General features: G+C 44.8%; 1 protein-coding gene across 3 annotated transcripts in view; it reads right to left on the reverse strand.

Moving 5' to 3' along the window:
* PHF20 (PHD finger protein 20) overlaps positions 1-19,480 on the reverse strand; it is a 1,063,788-nt gene that overhangs the window by 234,695 nt on the left and 809,613 nt on the right. For all 3 annotated transcript variants that reach the window (XM_085619024.1, XM_085619022.1, XM_085619023.1), the window contains one exon: positions 754-921. In XM_085619024.1, coding sequence (XP_085475150.1) covers positions 754-921 — 168 coding nt within the window. The remainder of the gene's footprint in view (positions 1-753; positions 922-19,480) is intronic.

A 19,480-nucleotide genomic window follows, 5' to 3' on the forward strand; every position in this document is an offset into this window, starting at 1 on the left:
TTTATCTATTTGTCTGGATTTCACTCCTCTTTGGCATTGGCTATTATACCTTACTATTCCTGAAAAGAAAACAAGTAGAGTGTACCTGCTTGTAATTATAGTTCTTAGATCTATTATTTTTTAATGAATAAACCTTGTGTTCTCCACCCCAAAAAATGGAACAGTTGAGGACATGTATAAGGTTAAATAATTTTCCAGTATGTTCTGTAAATAAGAACTGAGTAACAAACCGTGGAGGGTATGCTGAACTTGTACAATTACAGAAATCATTAAAGAACAGGATCAAAATGTCTCATCTTATAAACATAAATGCCACAATTAATTTTTTTTAACTACCTAGGAGCTTTATACATGGTCTGTCAGTCAAATGTGTTTTTATTCCTCTGATTGAAAAGGTTACGTTACAAGATGTCAAAACATAATTGTTAAAAAAAATTAAAGAGGTTATCAGATTCTACATATGAGTGGAGATATCCTACCATGCAAGAATTTTCATAAAATACACACGAATAAGAATGATATTAGTTCACCAAAGCATTTGTGGGCCGTCACAGTGTGAGATCTGATCACAGACCTAAACCTGACCATGGAAATATATTTTGAAAAAGCACGATAACGACTGTCTCTCATTGTGTGTCAGGTGTTCCCACTGCTTATTGTTTTATACATTTTGCAGAATATAATTCTCCAAACTCTAAAAGGTCACAGACTCCATCACCATTTGCTCACTTCTAAGGATGAGCAGATACTTACCATATTTTTTAAGTTGATCTTTGATGGGCCAAGTATCAGAAATTTGCAATGGCACATTCTCTTGGCAATATGGAGTCTTGAGGGCAGAATTTGTTTTAACTGAAGTCGGTGACTTTTTGGGAGAAGGCTGTTGAGCGATTTCTACATTTTCTTCACTTCCAAGCACTTCTATATATAAAAAAAAACAGTTTGTTCAAACAAAAATACATTTGTACTACAAAACTAGTAAGCCAAAATTGTTTTTGCTTTATGTTAAATAAAAACAAATTAAAGTGTAATCATAAAGAAATTAACATTGAATGGTTTTAAATTCTCATAATGGATGAGGCATTGTATTAGCATATGGACATTGTAAATGAAAATGTTACTATGTTACTAGTAAAACAAGTTCTTTATGGTGGGTATCTGCACTCTAATCATAAATATGTGTGATTAAAGAAATAATGTTTACAAGTACACTAAAATCAAATGAGTCAAAAACTATAGGGAGCTGCATTGCTGCTCAAATATTCCCTTTTTGCAAAAGCCAAAAAATTATATACATTTTTAGCAAGGGCAGAACATCAGATAAAGTGGCAATAGCTGCCCTGGCTATTTAAGCACAGCCAAGAGTCATCTATCATGCTTTACAGTGGCAATTGCTTAACCTTAAATGTTTTAACAATTTGAGGAAGGGCAAACACTTACTCCTTTCCACTACCTTTGTCAGTGGACTGTTCATTAATTTATTGAAGATACCTATGGTAGATAACTAGTGATACATGTAGGCAACTTTCCCACCTCTATTAGATATACTAAAATTAAAATACTCTGCAGATCAGTGTTTGTTGCAAACACAGGAACTGCTGTGAATCACTGTGAGCTTAAAAAGATCACGATCAAACCATTATTTGCGAAAAAACGAAAAGGTCAGTCTATATGATGAGGCAAAGAAAGGGGAGATGTATCCGAACTGATAAAAAAAATCTTAAGAGTCAACTCCAGTTTTAGATGAAATTCAGCTAACATATTACGCAGTGTATAACAGCAGCCTTGATAAGCCAACTTACTGTATTACTAGTGAAAACAATAAAGACCCCCAGTCAGTAAGCTGTTTGCTATTCAGTGATTCTTTTCGGGATTTAGTCTGCACAATTCATCCAAGGTTGCCGAGAATACATAATATGGTGTACTGTTTTCTTTGCTCAAGTCAGCAACAGCTCCTAACATTTTAGACATAACGCAGTAGCACAGCTGCAGCTTTCCAACACATTATTTCCATTATATAAACTGTGTCTCATCCCATTGGGGGGCAGAGAGAGGAATTACAGCAGAGACACCAGTCTTTAAACAAACACCCGCAGAGCCTGACATGCAGCCTTGTGTGAACAGTCGTAACTCATGATGCAGGCAACCTAACTATATACATTTGGTATGGTGTCTGCTGCCAATCCCAGAGATCATTTATGCATCTTTGCTCACAAAGTAAGGGTAGACCTAAACAGATAATTTACCAAGGTGGGGATGTTTATTTTATACAGCCTGATAGTCTTGCTAATTACTTGCTTGCAGCACATTGGCTTCATAAGACTACGATAGTTTCAATAAATGTTTTGAAAATGTTCTTCGCGTCTTTTGTTTATTAAGGGTATGCCAAAATCATCACCTGATATTCTGGGAAAGTTAGGAGTTCAGGTGAGGCACTGTGAGCTACCCAGGATTTGAGCCGACAGATGCTGATGTTGTAGAGAGACTCCATCCGGACAGTCTGGCATCCTGTCATTCCAAGGTACAGTTCTGCTTTACCAACAGAATCCCTGCAACATGGCACTACCAACATTGGTCAGGTACTTATTTAATAGGCCTACTGAGTAGTACTTGTGTGAGCCCATAATACTCTACTCCTCATCCGGAGACATCCGTGGTGTTGGGAATTAATTCTCCACCGTATTTTAGGAAGCACCTTATTTTCTCTGTTGGTTGTTCAAGCTTGAACCTTTAAAAGGATTAGCCAAATTAGTGTTTGCACTCTGTTTCCATTACTGTTTTAATAATGGTGGCACCACAGTCCATACCAATAGCTGACAATTACAGACCTGCAGTCCCTGCACATTTAAATTTACATGGCCTTGGCAATGCAGAGTGACAGGATCTTCGTGGTTGAAGCACACTATGATTATTGTTTGGAAGTATTTTATTCTTGGGTCAATTTTCCAGCTGTGGATGCTAATACAAAATGTTATGACTACACAGATGTTACACCACCACAAAAGTACAGAGCATATCAGCTCTTAGAAATTCCACATTCTCATTGGGAACATCAAAATTGGTTTTGAAGTTACCTAATACATGTACTTAGTCATGTATACACTGGTCACCTTAGTAATGAAGGGGTCAGCGCTGGCTGATAATACACCATACCCTGATCTACAAAACCTCAATGTTAATGAGCTACAGCAATTATATAATGGTCGAGTTAAACTATACAGACGCTTAACTCAGCATGTTTCGTGCACCTTAATGGCTGACCCAGCAAGGGAGGCTTTAGCAGGGCAACCACATTTGCCTGCAGTACCTACAATAAGTCCTGTAATTATTCATTAAATTATGGGTAAAAATCCTGCTAACTGTGAGGAAATTCTTTTTTGTATAGCCCAAAAAACTGGTCAAATTGAAGCTGTGTTTCCCCTCATCAGGACCACAAGAAAAGCACAGAATATGGACTATGTGCTCAAACCCATGGGATGGTTCACCAAATAGGTGACTGAGCCACTTGAGGCACAGTCTTTGCTGCAGTCTATATCATTACGCATGGTACCCAGTCTATGTCAGTCTTGCCAAAGGTGTTAAAACAAATTCAGAATGAACACTAGGCAGCTGCTGCCCTAGATTTGGGGATGAAATTAATGGTAAACTTTCTTGTGAAGGGATCAATGATTTGGTCAATCATTAAAAACAAAGCAGCATCTTTAGCTATATGCCAGCGGCTCGAGCCGGTTGCACCAGCCAACCAGGAACTTGAGATATCTTTAATTATTGCTGAAATATATACTTCTATAGGTCGCAATAATTCGGGAACCAGACCCAATAAACCGCAACTTTGCAGACCTAGTTCAGTCAAAGAGACTACCAAGCAGAAACGGGGGTTTGCTAAAAAAACAAAAAACTATGGGGCCAATCCAAACCTAAAGAAAAGGGTAGGTGTCGAGGCGGTTCTCTGCCATGAGAGCCCTCTGACAGATGCTATAATTTGCTTGGTAGCCTATAGGTGAAAGCACCTGATAGGTATCCGCATTCTGATACTTGTCCTTCTTGTTCCTTTCAGGACTCAATGGAAATCAATACGAGAGAAGAGGCATCTTGAGCGCAGACAGAGTATGTGAAACCGAAAAAGGACTTAATGCTCGACAAACATAAAAATAAAGGAGGAGAAACCTCTGCTATGTAATGCCCCCAAGTCAGGAAAAGAAAGTTGTGGCTATTTCCACAAAACATGCCTCAAACACTGAGAACCCTCCTTCCGAGCAGGAGTTGGGCGGCGACGCTCCTCGACAGCACGGCAGAGGTCACTCTAGTTCGCTGGAATCTCCAGGAGTTTCTGGCAGGGAAGGCAACTGATCAAAACATTACAGTTGAAACCCCAGACCGCCGCCTAGGGCCACTCTCTCCCCGCAGCTCTGCGGTGCCGTCTCTTGCCTCCAGACTCCGACATCCAGGCTGCTGTCTGCTCCTGCGCCTGCTGCCCGCTCCAACTGGGACCAGACTGCCTGCAACCACCGTAACCTTTCTCAGCAGTTTTTTCTTCTTAATTTTTCCCTGTTGTGCCACTGTTGTTGTGCTCATCTGTGTCATACTCCAATTCCACCACTGTTTTTATTTTCTCGTGCCTGCCTGTTCCTTTAGCCTTTCGCTGCTGTTACCCCCCCCCACCCCGGAATTCCCCCGCTCCCGCCTCCCAGCCTCTCCTCCCTCCCACCTCCCCTACTTAATGGCGGCCGCTGCACGGTCCATCCCCTGGACCTTCCACTACCCATCGCTACGACACCACCACCCTCCTCGCACTCAACCCAGGAAGACTTAGAGAATGCTAACCGGCCTCGCCGAACACGACCCACGGCCAGGTCTCCTGCCTCCACTGCCACCAGACCCTCACCGCCACCCCGGCCTCCAACACCGCCGATGCCAGCACCAGCAACACCCTAAAATGCATCCTCCTCAATGTACGCTCTGTACACAAACATGCCATAGAAATCTGGAACCTACCCGACTCTCATCGCTTTCTTCACAGAGACCTGGACCTACGCATCCTCCGCCCCCGACATCAGCTCTGTCATCCCAGAGGAAAGACTGCCCCAACCACCCAGGAGGGGCCTCGCCATCGCCCACAAGAGCACCCTCCGCCTCACCACCTCCAGCGAAACCTTCCCATCCGCCAAACACCTGCACTTCCAGATCCAGACCACCCCCAAGGCCACACTCCGAGGAACCCTCGTCTACAGCCCCCCGGCCCGAACACCCTTCGCCACCACCATCACTGACTTCATCGCACCCCACGCCATCGCCTCAGAAAACTACATACTCATTGGAGACCCGAACTTCCACCTCGACAACCCCAGCGACCCAAACTCCATTATCCTTCGTGACAACCTAGCCAGCATCGGACTTAATAAACTCGTCAACACACCGACCCACAGAGCAGGACACACCCTCGACCCCATCTTCGCGGCAGGAAACCGCATCCAATTCAGCCACACAACGCAGCCGCCATGGACCGACCACCACTTCGCCATCAACAAACCCAAGGCACCCAAACCAGCCCCACGCCCACCACGAAGAAACTGGAGCAAGGTTACCGACGAGCAACTCAACTCCACCCTCACCAGAGACAACCACACCTGGGCACCCGAAGCAAACGACGCAGCAAGAGAACTCCACACCTGGATCTCCGACTGCGCCAACTAGCTCGCCCCGCTACGCAACCCCGACAGACAATGCCCCAGGAAAGACGCCTGGTTCACCACCGGTCTCCAAGAAGCCAGACGCACCTGCAGACACCTGGAGAGGAACTGGAGAAACACCAAGACGGAGTACCACAACCAGATCAAGGCCACCAAGAGGAACTTCATCCACAACAAAATCCTGGCCAACTCCACCAACTCCAAGGAACTTTTCAGTGTCATTCAGGGAATTCACCAACTGACGCAGCAAAGCCACATACATCACCCCATCCCAAGACCTCTGTGACAAGATTGGAACCTATTTCCACCTCAAGATCAAAAACCTCTACGACAACTTCATCGACCATCCACCAGGTGCCACAGACAGCCCCCCAGAAAAAACAGCCAGCCCACCATCTCCACTGGACACCGATCACGGCCGAAGACATCGCCTCGACCATGAAAAGCATCCACACAGGGGACCCCACCGACCCCTACCCCCTCACATCTTCCACAGAGTCGCAGCTGCCATCGCACCCGAACTACAACACACCATCAACACCACCTTCAAAACAGGCACCTTCCCAGACGACTGGAAGCACACAGAAGTCAGACCTCAGATCAAGAAGCCCACAGCTGACCCCACCGACCAAGAGCTATCGGCCCATCTCGCTCCTCCCCTTCGCAGCCAAAGTTGCAGAGAAAACAGTTATCAGGAAACTGACATGATTCATTGAAGAGAACGCCGTCCACGACCCGTCCCAATCCAGATTCCGAAGCAACCACAGGTCAGAGACTGCCCTACTCGCCGCAACAGATGACATCCGCACCCTCCTGGACAAAAGGCCACTCCGCAGCCCTCATCCTACTCAACCTATCAGCGGCCTTCGACACCGTCTCCCACCGCACACTAGTCACCAGACTACACGATGCAGGCATACAAGGAACAGCCCTGGATTGTATCCGATCATTCCTCACCGGAAGAAGCCAAAGGATCAGACTCCCACTCTTCCTCTCCGACCCCACGAAAATCACCTGCGGAGTCCCACAGGGTTCATCCCTAAGCCCCACCCTCTTCAACATCTACATGGCCCCCCTCACATTCATCATTCGATAACACGGCGTACCGACTAGGATAGGCAAACATGAGTATCAGAGGTACCTCGCCATCACGACGCTACATTCCCTCACTAATGTATTTGGATATATTCTTCCATATCCATTCCCTAGTTTATGCCTATGTTAAACCCCAGTTCCTTTGCCATATATGGAACCCGAGATCGTAGGATGTGAACGTCACGATAACTGTATGCACTGTTTATGCTTCCTGGTGACGAATCATCAATCAATACAGTTGTTAAGTATCCTTACAGGATGTATGATCGGACACGACCACTTGAAGAATATGAATGATGTACAATGTATGAAATGTGAAAATGGCAATAAAAATAAGTTTAAAAAAAAAAATAATAATTCGATAACACGGCCTCAGCATCGTATCCTACACCGATGACACCCAGCTCATCCTCTCCCTCACGAAAAACTCCACCACTGCCAAACTCAACTTCCGAAAATGAATGCAAGACGTCGCAGTCTGGATGACCAACAGCTGCCTGAAGCTCAAAGCTGAGAAGACAGAAGTCCTCGTCCTCGGTACCACCCCTTCTACGTGGAACAGCACCTGGTGGCTGACCGCCCTCGGAAACCCACCTACCCCCTCAGACCACGCCAAGAACCTCTGCATCGTACCATGAACCGACAGGTCAACGTCGTCACCTCCAGCTGCATCAACACCCTGTGCATCCTCCTCAAGACCTTCAAGTGGATCCCCCCAGAGTCAAGGCTGACAGTCACCCACGCACTCATCACCAGCAGACTGGACTATGGAAACGCACTCTACACCGGCATCAACAAGTCTCTACTCTTCATTGGTACGATGGGCAGCACACATCGCAGCCATTAACCAAGGAACATACGGTCGGATTGATGATCCCGGCTATGCTATGGATCAGTAGACACTACCGGGCAGGAACGACAATAGGGCGCTATACTCCAAACCCAAATGGTACCCCCTGACTGGACCAACAGAACACTCGGTCCGAGTCTGGCACGAGGTCAATAGAACTCTGGGCTGGACTCGGAAACTCACTCTGGCAAATCCTTTATGGAACTCTGAACAACTGGGTAGCTTGTGGAAATCAAAGGGATTTGCAACATGGGACCTTATCGGAATCTCACAAATCGGGGATATGTGGGACAAAGGTGAGGTGAAGACATTTATTACTTTGCAACAGCAACATGAGTTGGCTGACTCAGAACGTTTTAGATACACACAAATACGCCACGCACTGAAATCCCAATTCCCATCGGGTTCCTTCCCACACGAACCCTCTCCCCCAGAAGATAGGCTGTTAGACGGGCACCGACCAGAAAAAGCAATCTCACTGACCTACAAAAAACGAATCAACAATATGAAGGACCCACTGAGGAAGTTACGTGAGGCATGGGTAGGGGATGGTATTGAATTAGATGATGAAGATTGGAAGGAGGCGGTATCCTCGCCAAGGGTGGTGGCAATTTCGGCCAGATTAAGGCTGATCCAACTGAAAATTCTACATAGGATTTATATCACTGGGCCCACGCTAGTCCAAATGGGAAGAGCTGACAGAGGTGATTGCAGAAGGGGCTGTGGGCAGGTGGGAACTTTCTTACATATAGTGTGGGAGTGCGAATACATACAACTATATTGGCATAGGATCCTAGTGCTAAGTGACGTACTCGAAACCACTATACTCCCAGAAGCAAGAAGATGCCTACTAAACATCTGGGAGCCCACTGACTTAAACAGGCATTACACACAATGGGCACTCTATGGTTCACGCTGGCAAAGCGTAATATAGCACGATTATGGGGAGCGTCACAGACACCCAAAGAAAACGCCAGGAAAGAAGACCTAGACTGGTGTATGTTTAGGGAAAAAACAGTCTACACATCCCGTGGTTGCCCTAAAAAGTGGTCCAAGATCTGGGACCTTTGGAACTCCTATAGAGGACATATTTGCAACCCTCCGCTTCATATTGACCAAGATGACTCCCCCTTCCCATAATTAATCTACATGGCTTTCTGCTGCAGATTGTTTGTTATTGATCTTGCAGATTGTAATGTACCTTGTTCCTTCCTCTGCACTGTGTATGTTATAACGATGTATGTTAATAAAAAGAATTATAAAAAGTCCCTACCCTGCAAACTCCAGACAATACAGAACACCGCTGCCAGACTCGTCCTCGGCATCCCCCGACACGAACACATCAGTCAACACCTACGAAGTCTCCACTGGCTCCCTGTGGAGAAGAATCACTTTCAAAATCCTCACTCATGCCTACAAATGCCTACACAACAATGGACCCAAATACCTCAATGACAGAATCAACTTCCACGTACCCAAAAGAAACCTCCAATCTTCCAACCTCGCACTGGCCGAAACCCGTGCATCCACAGAGCCAGAGCAGGCGGAACATCCTTCTCTCACATTGCAGCCAAGACCTGGAACGAGCTACCGGCAGACATAAGAAGCGCCCCCTCCCTGAACACCTTCAGGAAGACCCTCAAGACCTGGCTCTGCTGCTAAACAGATCTGCGGACACCCTCCTCAGTTGAGACCCTCACGGGTGAGCAGCGCGCTTAAAATTCCCTGATTGATTGATTTACATATTGACAGATAATACAACGCACCATTTGGGTAATATTCTGGGAAACTTTAACATTATCATAGGACATTCTCTTAGCGGAGGTCAAAAGGCCCCCAGAGTTTGTACAAACATCCCCACAAGGTGAAGATGTTATTTTCTGCGCTTGTCCCCGATGAAGTCAAACAAGTCTATGAAGCAGAATGGGCTCTTGCAGTACCCCCAGCTTTATATCACAATCATGTTGGCTGGGAAAAGGACATTTGAATAGTCATACAGTACATTTGCAAAACAAAATACACATAGTACGGCACTAAAATAATATAGACCAAAATAAATTAAAAAAATAACCTTGGATATTTCCTATTTTTTTTGTGCCAAAACATAGCGCCTGACAGCAGGGATTGGACTGCCTTCTCGACACTAGGCTTTCAACATCGCTTTGCCCGACTCCCCATGGGGTATAACAACAGTCCAGGACTGTTTGTTGCCCGCATTGTCAATTTTACATAATATTGACCCAGACACATTGTCCTAAGTAGATTATATCTACATGGAGTTAAACGCACATTTAGCCAGAGTAGATCGCATAATGATGGGATTTACAGAATCTGGCTACAAGTTCAACTTCAAGAAATCGGATATAGCATTTCTGATTGTTCCATTTGCAGGATACAAACTTACCCATGGGGAAAAAAGCGCTGCGCCCCACTTCTTAGGGAAGTGTGCTCTGCTGCAACCACCAAACACTCTTAGGAAACTGCAATCCTTATTAGGATTCCTTCATCTTGGCAGAACTTGCAAGCCTGATTATGCACAGTGCATTAAATCATTATATGAATGAATGTAATCAGATTTTTCCAGTTCACACTGAATATCAGAACATACAGACACATTCAGATCATTACAATCTGACTTGCATGCTAGACGGCACTTACATACGCATGTTAATACTACAAACCTGGTCATCCGTATAGCTGTGAGTGCCATTGGCTTTACATGTGTCACCTTTAATGACAGAGAAACAGTGCAGATTGCATATAAATCGCATTTGTATTCCAATGCGGAGATGTGTTTTGAATCTCCTCCAAAAAATACTGACTGTAGTGCAGAGGGCTATACTTAAATAAAAGCCACTTGCAAAAGGGAAACAGATTATTGTTGTTACTCCCATTACAGCCTAAGAGGCGGTCACAAAAGCAAGTGTTCCAAATTCTAAAGCCCTCTATCCTAGATGGATACAATGGGCAACATCCTTAACATCTACAGATGTAGACTTAGTCTTTGACCCGTCATTGCAGACACAAGAATTTCTTCAAAATGAGCATTGTTATCCCATGCCCAGCAAGGTTTTGCCTCTTGAGCAGTATAAATATATTTATACTGATGGTTCAGCCCAACCTGACATAGGGACCAAACACCAATGTTCAGCGGCGTGGCCACCATTCTTGATGTGCTGTTGGAGGTTAAACTCCAACCACAAACAAATTGCAGACAGTCCATAGGGGACTGCACTGCGCAGTTGGCTCAACTAAAAGCCTTACTTCTTGCACTAGAACATACAGATCCTGAATTCCCCACACTTATAGTGTGTGATTTGTATTATTGTGTCCAGTCTTTTAATGACAATTTGCATTATTGGTGCCAGAATGGATTCGAAAGGTAACACTATAAAGCATAAATCGCTTTGAGTAAAGCCTCCAATAGCCTCCCTTAGATGCTCCTAGCTGCTCATCTCCACAGACTACCAGAAAACTGCCATTCCAGTTCGCACTAGTGTACATAAGCGCACTTAAGTGACAGAGAGCCACGGCAAGAATGAGGACACAAAGCTTCATGCCCACCCAATTGAAAGCACGCATGAAACAGCTAAAAGGCAAAAGGACAAGCCACTATACCACAGCCAAGGGGGGACCTGGAAAAGCATCCAGTATTGAAAAATACCACAGCCTGGACTCATTAATGGAGACACCCTCCAGGAGCAAAAAGAGGACGGCTGCACCCCAGGAGTGAGCAGGAATGATATTAGAGGGTACTTCACGCTAAACGCCAAGGTCGATACAAGCATGTTTATCCAAGCAACACCTTGCATAGAGCAAACAAACGAAAAACATAAAAAGGCAAAATGGCAGGCCCACTTGGTGTGCCTGGAGGGAGGGCAAATATTGAATCCCGCTCCAAACTTAACAATGACATCAACTCCCCATAACCCCAGTTACTCATGGGCTACAAAGAGTCTACCATGTAAGGGACTGCTTCCCATTACGATGCCAGCATCTAGAAGTGAGAGTGAAGAGCCCACTAAGGAAACCCCCGGTCAACCAACCGGCAGAGTGATACAGTCCGAAGGTTGTAATTGTGGGGGAAATCAAAGGCACCACTAGCTGATGCATTAATGAGCCCCTTTGCGAGACGGGCCCATGTCACCAGAAACGAAGAAGCCAAGGCACCACCTCAACATCCCCAGTCAAGCTCAGCAGTAATATCCCCTGTTCAGCAAAAGGGGAAGATAGGTCACGGAGATGCCAAAGAGGTAAAGATGACTGTATGGTATAGGGTAGCCTGTGGGGGTCGAGAAGACCAAACTGTCCCCAGGCCACCAAAAGACACAGAAAGGGGAGATGACTTGGTGCGAGAGGGGGGTCTGGTGCCATTAGGAGTCTTGTCCAAGTCACGGAACCCCGCAGAGAACCTCAAGGAGGCTCTCCGCTTAAAGGCTATTTGTGTAGATCAACAAGGCGATCAACAACGTGAAAGGTGTTCACTGCCGAGCTGATGCTCAAGTTTTTATAGCTCATGTTTCATCCTTCAACAAGAGCCAGACCTGCCCACAGATTTAAAGGAAGAGAAGTCCGTTATACTGTCGCATCCAGAGGTGCTGGCAAATATTAATAAAACATAGGATACCTTGGACAAAGCAGCACTGCTGCATGCAGATTAACCAGAAGTACAAATCTCTATCCTGCAGAGCATCGCCACCTTAATCGCAAGAATTGACTGTAAATTGGGTCTCCTGAATAACTTAATTGTCATAGCTCAGGACTCAGTACAAATGGAGCTAAAGCAAGATCCGTGCACATGTGGACCTCTATTAGAAAAGTTGTCAATCATACTAGAAACTATGACTTGATTGAGGATCTGAAAAGGGAAACTATGGCTCCAGACACCATAAGCGCTCAGACCCAACAGCAAGGCCGTCAAGTTCAAGGAACAGTACGCTCCCGAGAAAGTGCTCTAATTTCAGTAGTAGAACCAATCCCAGTGGATGTGTCACCGGAAACCAGGGGGGCGATAAACGCGCCAATGGAGCATAACCCCACTAAACGCAGACCCAACCATTATCGGCAGCATCCAGCATTAGCGGGACTCAGAGCATAAGATCACAACACTGTAATCTAGACACCCAAGCAGCAACCCCCACACACCTGATGATGCGGGAGCCCCCCTGTCTAGGAAAAATAAGAAAAGACTGAAAAAATTGAATTAATGCAACCAAACTAGAAGATCTAACCTTCTGCTTTGGTTTCAGCCAGATAGACTAGAGCCCAAGGAAATAATCAACCCGCCCAACATAAAAACCAACGGGGATACAAATCAAAGTCAAAAGGAAACATCCCGTGATGATGTGGAAAGCACCATAAAAGATGCATCAACTCAGGAAACTGCAGCAGAACTAGAGCTATCCTCACAAATGGATCCCCCGCTCCCCAACCCAATTGAATGACAATAGATCAATAGCCCCAGACAGGTCCTCAGTATGGACGCAAACAATATCAAAGCCCACAGATTCAGAAGGAGCAGTTGAAACCTACAGCCGACATATGGCACAAGAAAGAAAATCAGAAGAACATGGCAACTTGACAGGAGATGCAGCTAATTTCTTGATATCTATGCAACCATGTGGACACCCAAAAGTACAAGCCCAGAATCATAAGGGAAAAAATAACTAGAATGGAATAGGCGAGAGGGCAACACAAAGAAGATCGCCAGCCCAGAAAATGACAAGGATGAGGTGAAAAGCCATGGCACGGCTACCAAAGTTGACCTAGACCATAAAATTGCACTCTACCCAGAATATGCTTCACGAGGAAAGTGGGATGTCCTCAATAGAGGGAACATTGTGAAGCCCTGTGCCAACATAATAGGCGTGGAAGAAATTATCCCCCCCCCCAATATTTACGGCGTGGCCTACCTCCCACCAGAGATTGGAGAGATAAATGAATGCCCTGAAATCATCTTTACTACCCCCATGCGAGTGAATGTCCTGAGGAGGAACAAATGGCAGTTTGAAAAATTGGGTATAAAAGTGTTAAGCCCACAGTACCTAAATATCCCACCTTTCTTATGGAGATGGAGGTAATGACCAACAAAGTAATAGGCCAGAGCATGGAGGTCCAAAATAGACAAAGGAATACTACTGACTCCGTACTAAGGGGCACTAAAATGTGAAATCGACCCAGGGAGCCCAGAAGGGGAGATGATAATGACAAATAAAAGATGGGATGGCCGCCATTGCACAACACGAAGAAAAAAAAATGATGGACAGGGCATGGCTAACAAATGCCCTAAATTCTGATTCTAGCACATGGAGCCCAAATAACAAAGCTCTGATAATGAGGACCACCCTTAGCTCTTGGAATATATGAGGCTTACTCACTCTAAAAAACAGAATGGTGCCATCAAAGAGCTGAGGAGACATGACATCCTTGCACTTCAAGAAATTAGGGCACTCTGCTCATCCCCTTGGCACGACTTTACAACTAATGAAGCTTCAGTTACTGCCTCACAGGCAGGGGGCCATGCCTCCCACTGAGTGTCGATCTACGTGAAAAAAAGCTGATAGCAATGAAAAATGTGCTTCACACAGAGAATGAGGATTATATTATCCCAACAATATCCTTGGTCAATAGCGGGAGAGCAAGGCCAAGGCTCTCTCTTTTATAGGGTGCATTTACCCTCACCCTGCCGAGACAAGAAGAGAAGCAACATCAACACCACTGCTCCCAATATTGAGGAACTTAACAGCATCATACCCAGATGATACGTGGGTCATTTTGGGTGACATCAATGTTAATTTAATGTGTGCAGAACAGAACACTTTCTTAGACCTTGATGATGATGAAAACTGGCCTATACCGCTGATCAAAATGCAGTACCAAAGGTGTGACAATCAAGGTAAAGCCTTAGCGGCTTCCTTACACCAACTAGGCCTGCGCATACTAAATGGCAGCCTTGCGTCAGACTCACCAGCCACCTACACGCACTCTTCCTTCTTTAGGATGGCAACCCTGGTTTATATGTGGGTGTCTATGGCCAACTTCCAATATATATGAAAGTTTAAAATGCTTCAATGACCTCTTAAAACACAAAATAAGTAAACTGTGTGTAACATTGGAAAATAAATAGTTGTACAGTCTCCCACTAGCACTGTTCACCTCGTGAAACACCCCAGGGTCACACCCAAATCTGACCCCACATCAGATAGTGCCAGGGAGAAGGATGAACATCATTGTGCCACTAACTAGACACAGGTGTCAGAGAGTGCACCTGAAAAAGCATGAACTGAAATATCTGTTTATTTGTCTCACCTAACACAAGTTTGTTTCAAAACAGGGTACACTGTAGCAGCCATGCGCGTCATCGCCCCTCCAGATGACCCCCCTCTAGTGCTTGACCAACAGACACCCTTGCCATTGGGAACTCTAATTTGCATCAGGAACTGTTTGACCAGTGGAGAGATTCTGACAGCACAGTTACCGAAGTGAAAAATTTGCAGCTAGAAGCAATGGATTTCTCTCTCACTCAGGTCTCCATCACCATGTTGTGCTTTTTGAGGCCATCTGTTAGCAAGTCACGTAAGTGCCACGTTTTCGGAATCCAGTGCACGCCGATCAGCAACACTATACTCATGCTCGGGAAAGATAGTTAATCAGCAACAGGAGGATGTGCAGCGAACCAACCGTCCAGAACTAGGTAAGAGCCAGTGACCGGAAAGTAAGTTAGAGGAGCCGGTTGGATGGGGGAAGTACGTACTGTATGAATTTGATGAGAGATTACTTTGGTCTAAAGTTATGGGGAGGCTAATGCAGCTGTAAGTAGAAAAAGGATCATGCCTCTAATCAGTGCAGTGACCTCATTAGCGGTGTCCCAGCGCTAGGTACAGGTGTCCACCGGCCCCAATGCAGTTATCAAACTGGACTATTTTAAGCTATTAGTATTGGAAATAACAATGCCTTGTATATATGTTTTAAAACCCAAAACATAAATAGAAGGCATGGTCATTTACAATGCCAACAGCTCAAAATCGTGTGAATGCGAGGCCTATTGCATTGCAAATGCTTGTTATATCATGGTCAGCTGACCGAGCAAATGAAGTCATTAGGTTAGCATATTAACCCACCATAAACAAAACTCGACGAACCAGGACATCGGCACCCCTGTTGTTCTAGCCGAAGTACAGGTACAGGGAAGAGCGGGCCAGTGTGCTCACAGCCAGTGCATTCCTTTAGCTCCTGTCCCAAGGGCCCAACAGTAAACATTTGCTGAGTGCCTCATAAAACACTTTTATTACATACCGGCAAAGCAGCAGCATTTACCCATAACCTGACATGCGCTAGCGCTGCAAGCCCTGGATTTACAGAAGTAATTGAAAATGTGCTTGACTTAGAAAGGAGTGAATTTGGGAAGACTAGAGCAGCAGATGGGGCCTTGATTTTGCCACAGACTCATCTGAGGTGAGACTTCGTCCCCCAGAGTACAGCTTTTGTGTGGGCCGAGCCAGTCGGACGACGTGCTGTAGAAGCGCACATCGAGCCCCTCCATGTGGAAGTTGCCTGGGCAAAGAACGGGCCAAGAGCAAGCCCGTCTACGCCCATCTGCGGCTTGGCAAGGCTGGGCTGAGCCTGCCCTCTAACAGCTACTTTCCTCCTGAAAAATGTACTCTTCTTTCTGTACTGAATGTTATCTCTAGGCACCGTTTGTTTGGGACTGTCTGACTACCAAGATCAGCGGCCCTAGTTGGATCTGAGCCCATTGAGATATTGATAGCTGACAAACTGAGGAGGTGCGAAAGCAAAATAACCAGAGTCGATCTTTCATGAACATGCGCGAATCTTTATGGACTCATTGAAGAGGAGGGTGGGGATATCTTTTAATTAAGATCCAGGGAATAAAAATCCAGCCGCTACCGGTACCTTAGAGGACTGTGTGACTAAGTTGAGGAGTTAAGGGGGATGGAGTTATTGTTTTGCTTTGTTACTGATTGCCCTCGTCCTTCAGGCAGCTCTTAGCTTTCTACTCTTCTGAGTGCGGGTAAGAGGAAAAATCATGCTGTTAGCAAGAACCAGTCTCCAGGTTAAAGACAGTCATGTTCACTGAAATATATTTCAGGAGCTATGGGAGCAAATGATAAGCAAATCTTTTGCGTAGATGAAACTCTGTTAACTTGGAGATCGCATAGGGCTTCCACGTAATTAACTGATTTTCTTTTTAATGACCCAGATAATCCTTCAAGTAGTGGTGAAGCTATAGGCCTAGTGAATGATAAGGGGAATAACAGGTGCCTACAACACATTTTGGATTTGATTTCTTCATCTAAAACTGATTCCCCACCTCCATCTAAATGTATTTAAAAGCCTCAGCAACGCCCTTTAACTAGTGATTTGAATAAGGAGGTAACCCGGAATAAGAGCATAAATCCTGCCAGCAAAATTCCACATCAACCAGTACTTGCAAATGCTGAAATGAATTATGCTACTCAGGATTTCTCTGAAACCAACAACTTAAAATTAGATTTATTATGTGAGACAGTTAAATCTCAAGAATATGTAAAACAAACATTGGACTCTTTAAACACTTGCCTAAATCAAGTCAAAAGTAACTCCACTAACTGCTTAGATGTGCAGAACACCTAAGGAATAGGGCGGACACTAAATAATATTCAATTTTCAACTACCGGCCTACCCCTACATGAGTCTTTGACCAAGGCTGCACCCAATAAGAATACATTTACAGGAAGCACTCAGGGGCCGCTTAACTACATACGCACTCAAACCTCCAGAGAGGCTATGGGCCCCGATATGGCTAATGGAGAGGAAATTGTTGTCAAGCCATAACCACTCCCGTTGCTGATGACCATCTCGTAGAGCCCCCTGACCCAGATAACCCACTTTCTGGATCTTCCCCCGGCTGCAACACCGAACATAATTGTTCTGGCAAATGTTCCCCCACCCACAAAGTAAGGAAACATTGACATCGCTGACAAATAAGTCCTTAAACCTGCTATGCGCTCAAACAGGCCTTTTTGAAGATAAAGATGGTAAGGAGAGTTAAATGGGTGGGTAAGGCTCAGAAAACTGACAGTTGATGTCATCATGTTGTCTGTTAAAAACCCACGGCTGGTGCAATCTGTCTTGTGCAGGACTAGGGTCACAGATGTGTCTCCAAACACTATCTCGTCTCTTCCTTTAGGTTATTTCTATCAACCTATTAATATACCTGACTTGATTAAACCCGAGGTACAAATTATTTTGAGACAGCAGACTAACCCTAACTATGCTATTCCAACTTATAATCACTTTCAGGCCCTATCAAACCTAGATAGGTTAGATTGACTTATTGGGGAGCAGTGTGTGGACATCGAGGGAGAGGCAAATACCCAACTTACCTCAGATAGTCCTGATACTGGTAACTTCACACAGCCACTGAGTGTGCCAAGAATACTGCCACTTCAAATCACCTACATTTAAATAATAGTGTTATCTCGGTCGCTCCGGCTCACATCCAGTCAGGGAGTCCCCTGGAGCTTTTACTGGGTGTATGTTTTGGAATGTGGCAGGCCTCCAGAATAAGATTAATACCACAGAATGGTTAGAATTTGTAGGGAGCGTCCACATCCTCTGCTTACAAGAGACCTGGCTTATGGACCCGATACACATAAATGGGTTCGGAACATACAAAATTCAAGCTACTCCTTCAAACTACGGTAGATCAAAGGGTGGGCTATGTATCTACGTTTCCAATAACCTGCCATTTACCAAAATAGGTATGGTGTCATTTAATTCCAATTGTCAAATAATTTGTGAAGCTTCAGGATCACAGTGATTAACTTTCATAATAACAGTACCATGCGAGAAATAACCGATACCTTAAGAAAACTGGATAATGATTTGGAGAGCCTTGACACAACTAACAGCATGAATCTGATCCTTTTATTGGGGTGGGGGGTGATTTTTTTAATACACGATTGTGCAATATGTCTTCTGAAAAAACATGTGGATTGACCAACCTAGAAAATGTCTGCCAATCCCAGTTTAACCACAATCAAGGAGGGGATAAGTTGAATGAAGTAATATATAAATTTGATTTGGCCTTCTCTGATGAAACCTCTTCTCCCTATGTTCCATTTAAGAGTGCCTTTAATGGGAGAATTGCTCACAGTATTATTGATTTTATTTTACTGTCTAATAATTAAGCTGTACATGCGTTTAATTTTGATATACATTCTATATCACTAAGTGACCATTTTCCTCAGAGTATTCAACTCTCCTTTGCTCTATTTTTTAACCGGCAGTGGAGTCAATCACCACTCTGGCTGAAGATATTGAATTGGCTACTGTAAGTGGACATACCCTACGTTGGTCACAGGTTGTGCCTGAGGGTTTTAAAAAAAATAGCTATTGAGATCTGCTTAGACAAAACAATGAATCCAAGTGCTATTAAGGTTTTTTTTTAACGATTACACAAGGGGTAAAAGAGAGCCTTTCCATTGCCAGAGAAAAACAGACAAGTGAGAAAAGGATGGTTCGTCTCTGAATGTTCTAAGGTCCATAAGAGAGGCATTACATAAAACTTAGATGCAAATCTGAGGTTCAGGCATGCAGAATTGACTACAAACGGGTGGGGAAACAAAGGAAATTGTGGTTGCGGGAGAAAGCCTTGGAAACCTTGCATGAGGCAAGCACTAACGACAATAACGTGTTCTGGTGGGTAATTAATTCCTCCCCATTGAGAGCTGAGGAATGCCCTAGGATTGAGGTTGCGGTCTTGGAAGATGAATGGATTACATATTTTTCTGGTATCTATTCCTTCCCCACAGGTATATCAGAGAAGGACTATGAAACCTAC

The sequence above is a fragment of the Triturus cristatus genome, chromosome 7 (assembly GCF_964204655.1).
Source record: "Triturus cristatus chromosome 7, aTriCri1.1, whole genome shotgun sequence".
Classification (NCBI taxonomy): Eukaryota; Metazoa; Chordata; class Amphibia; order Caudata; family Salamandridae; genus Triturus; species Triturus cristatus.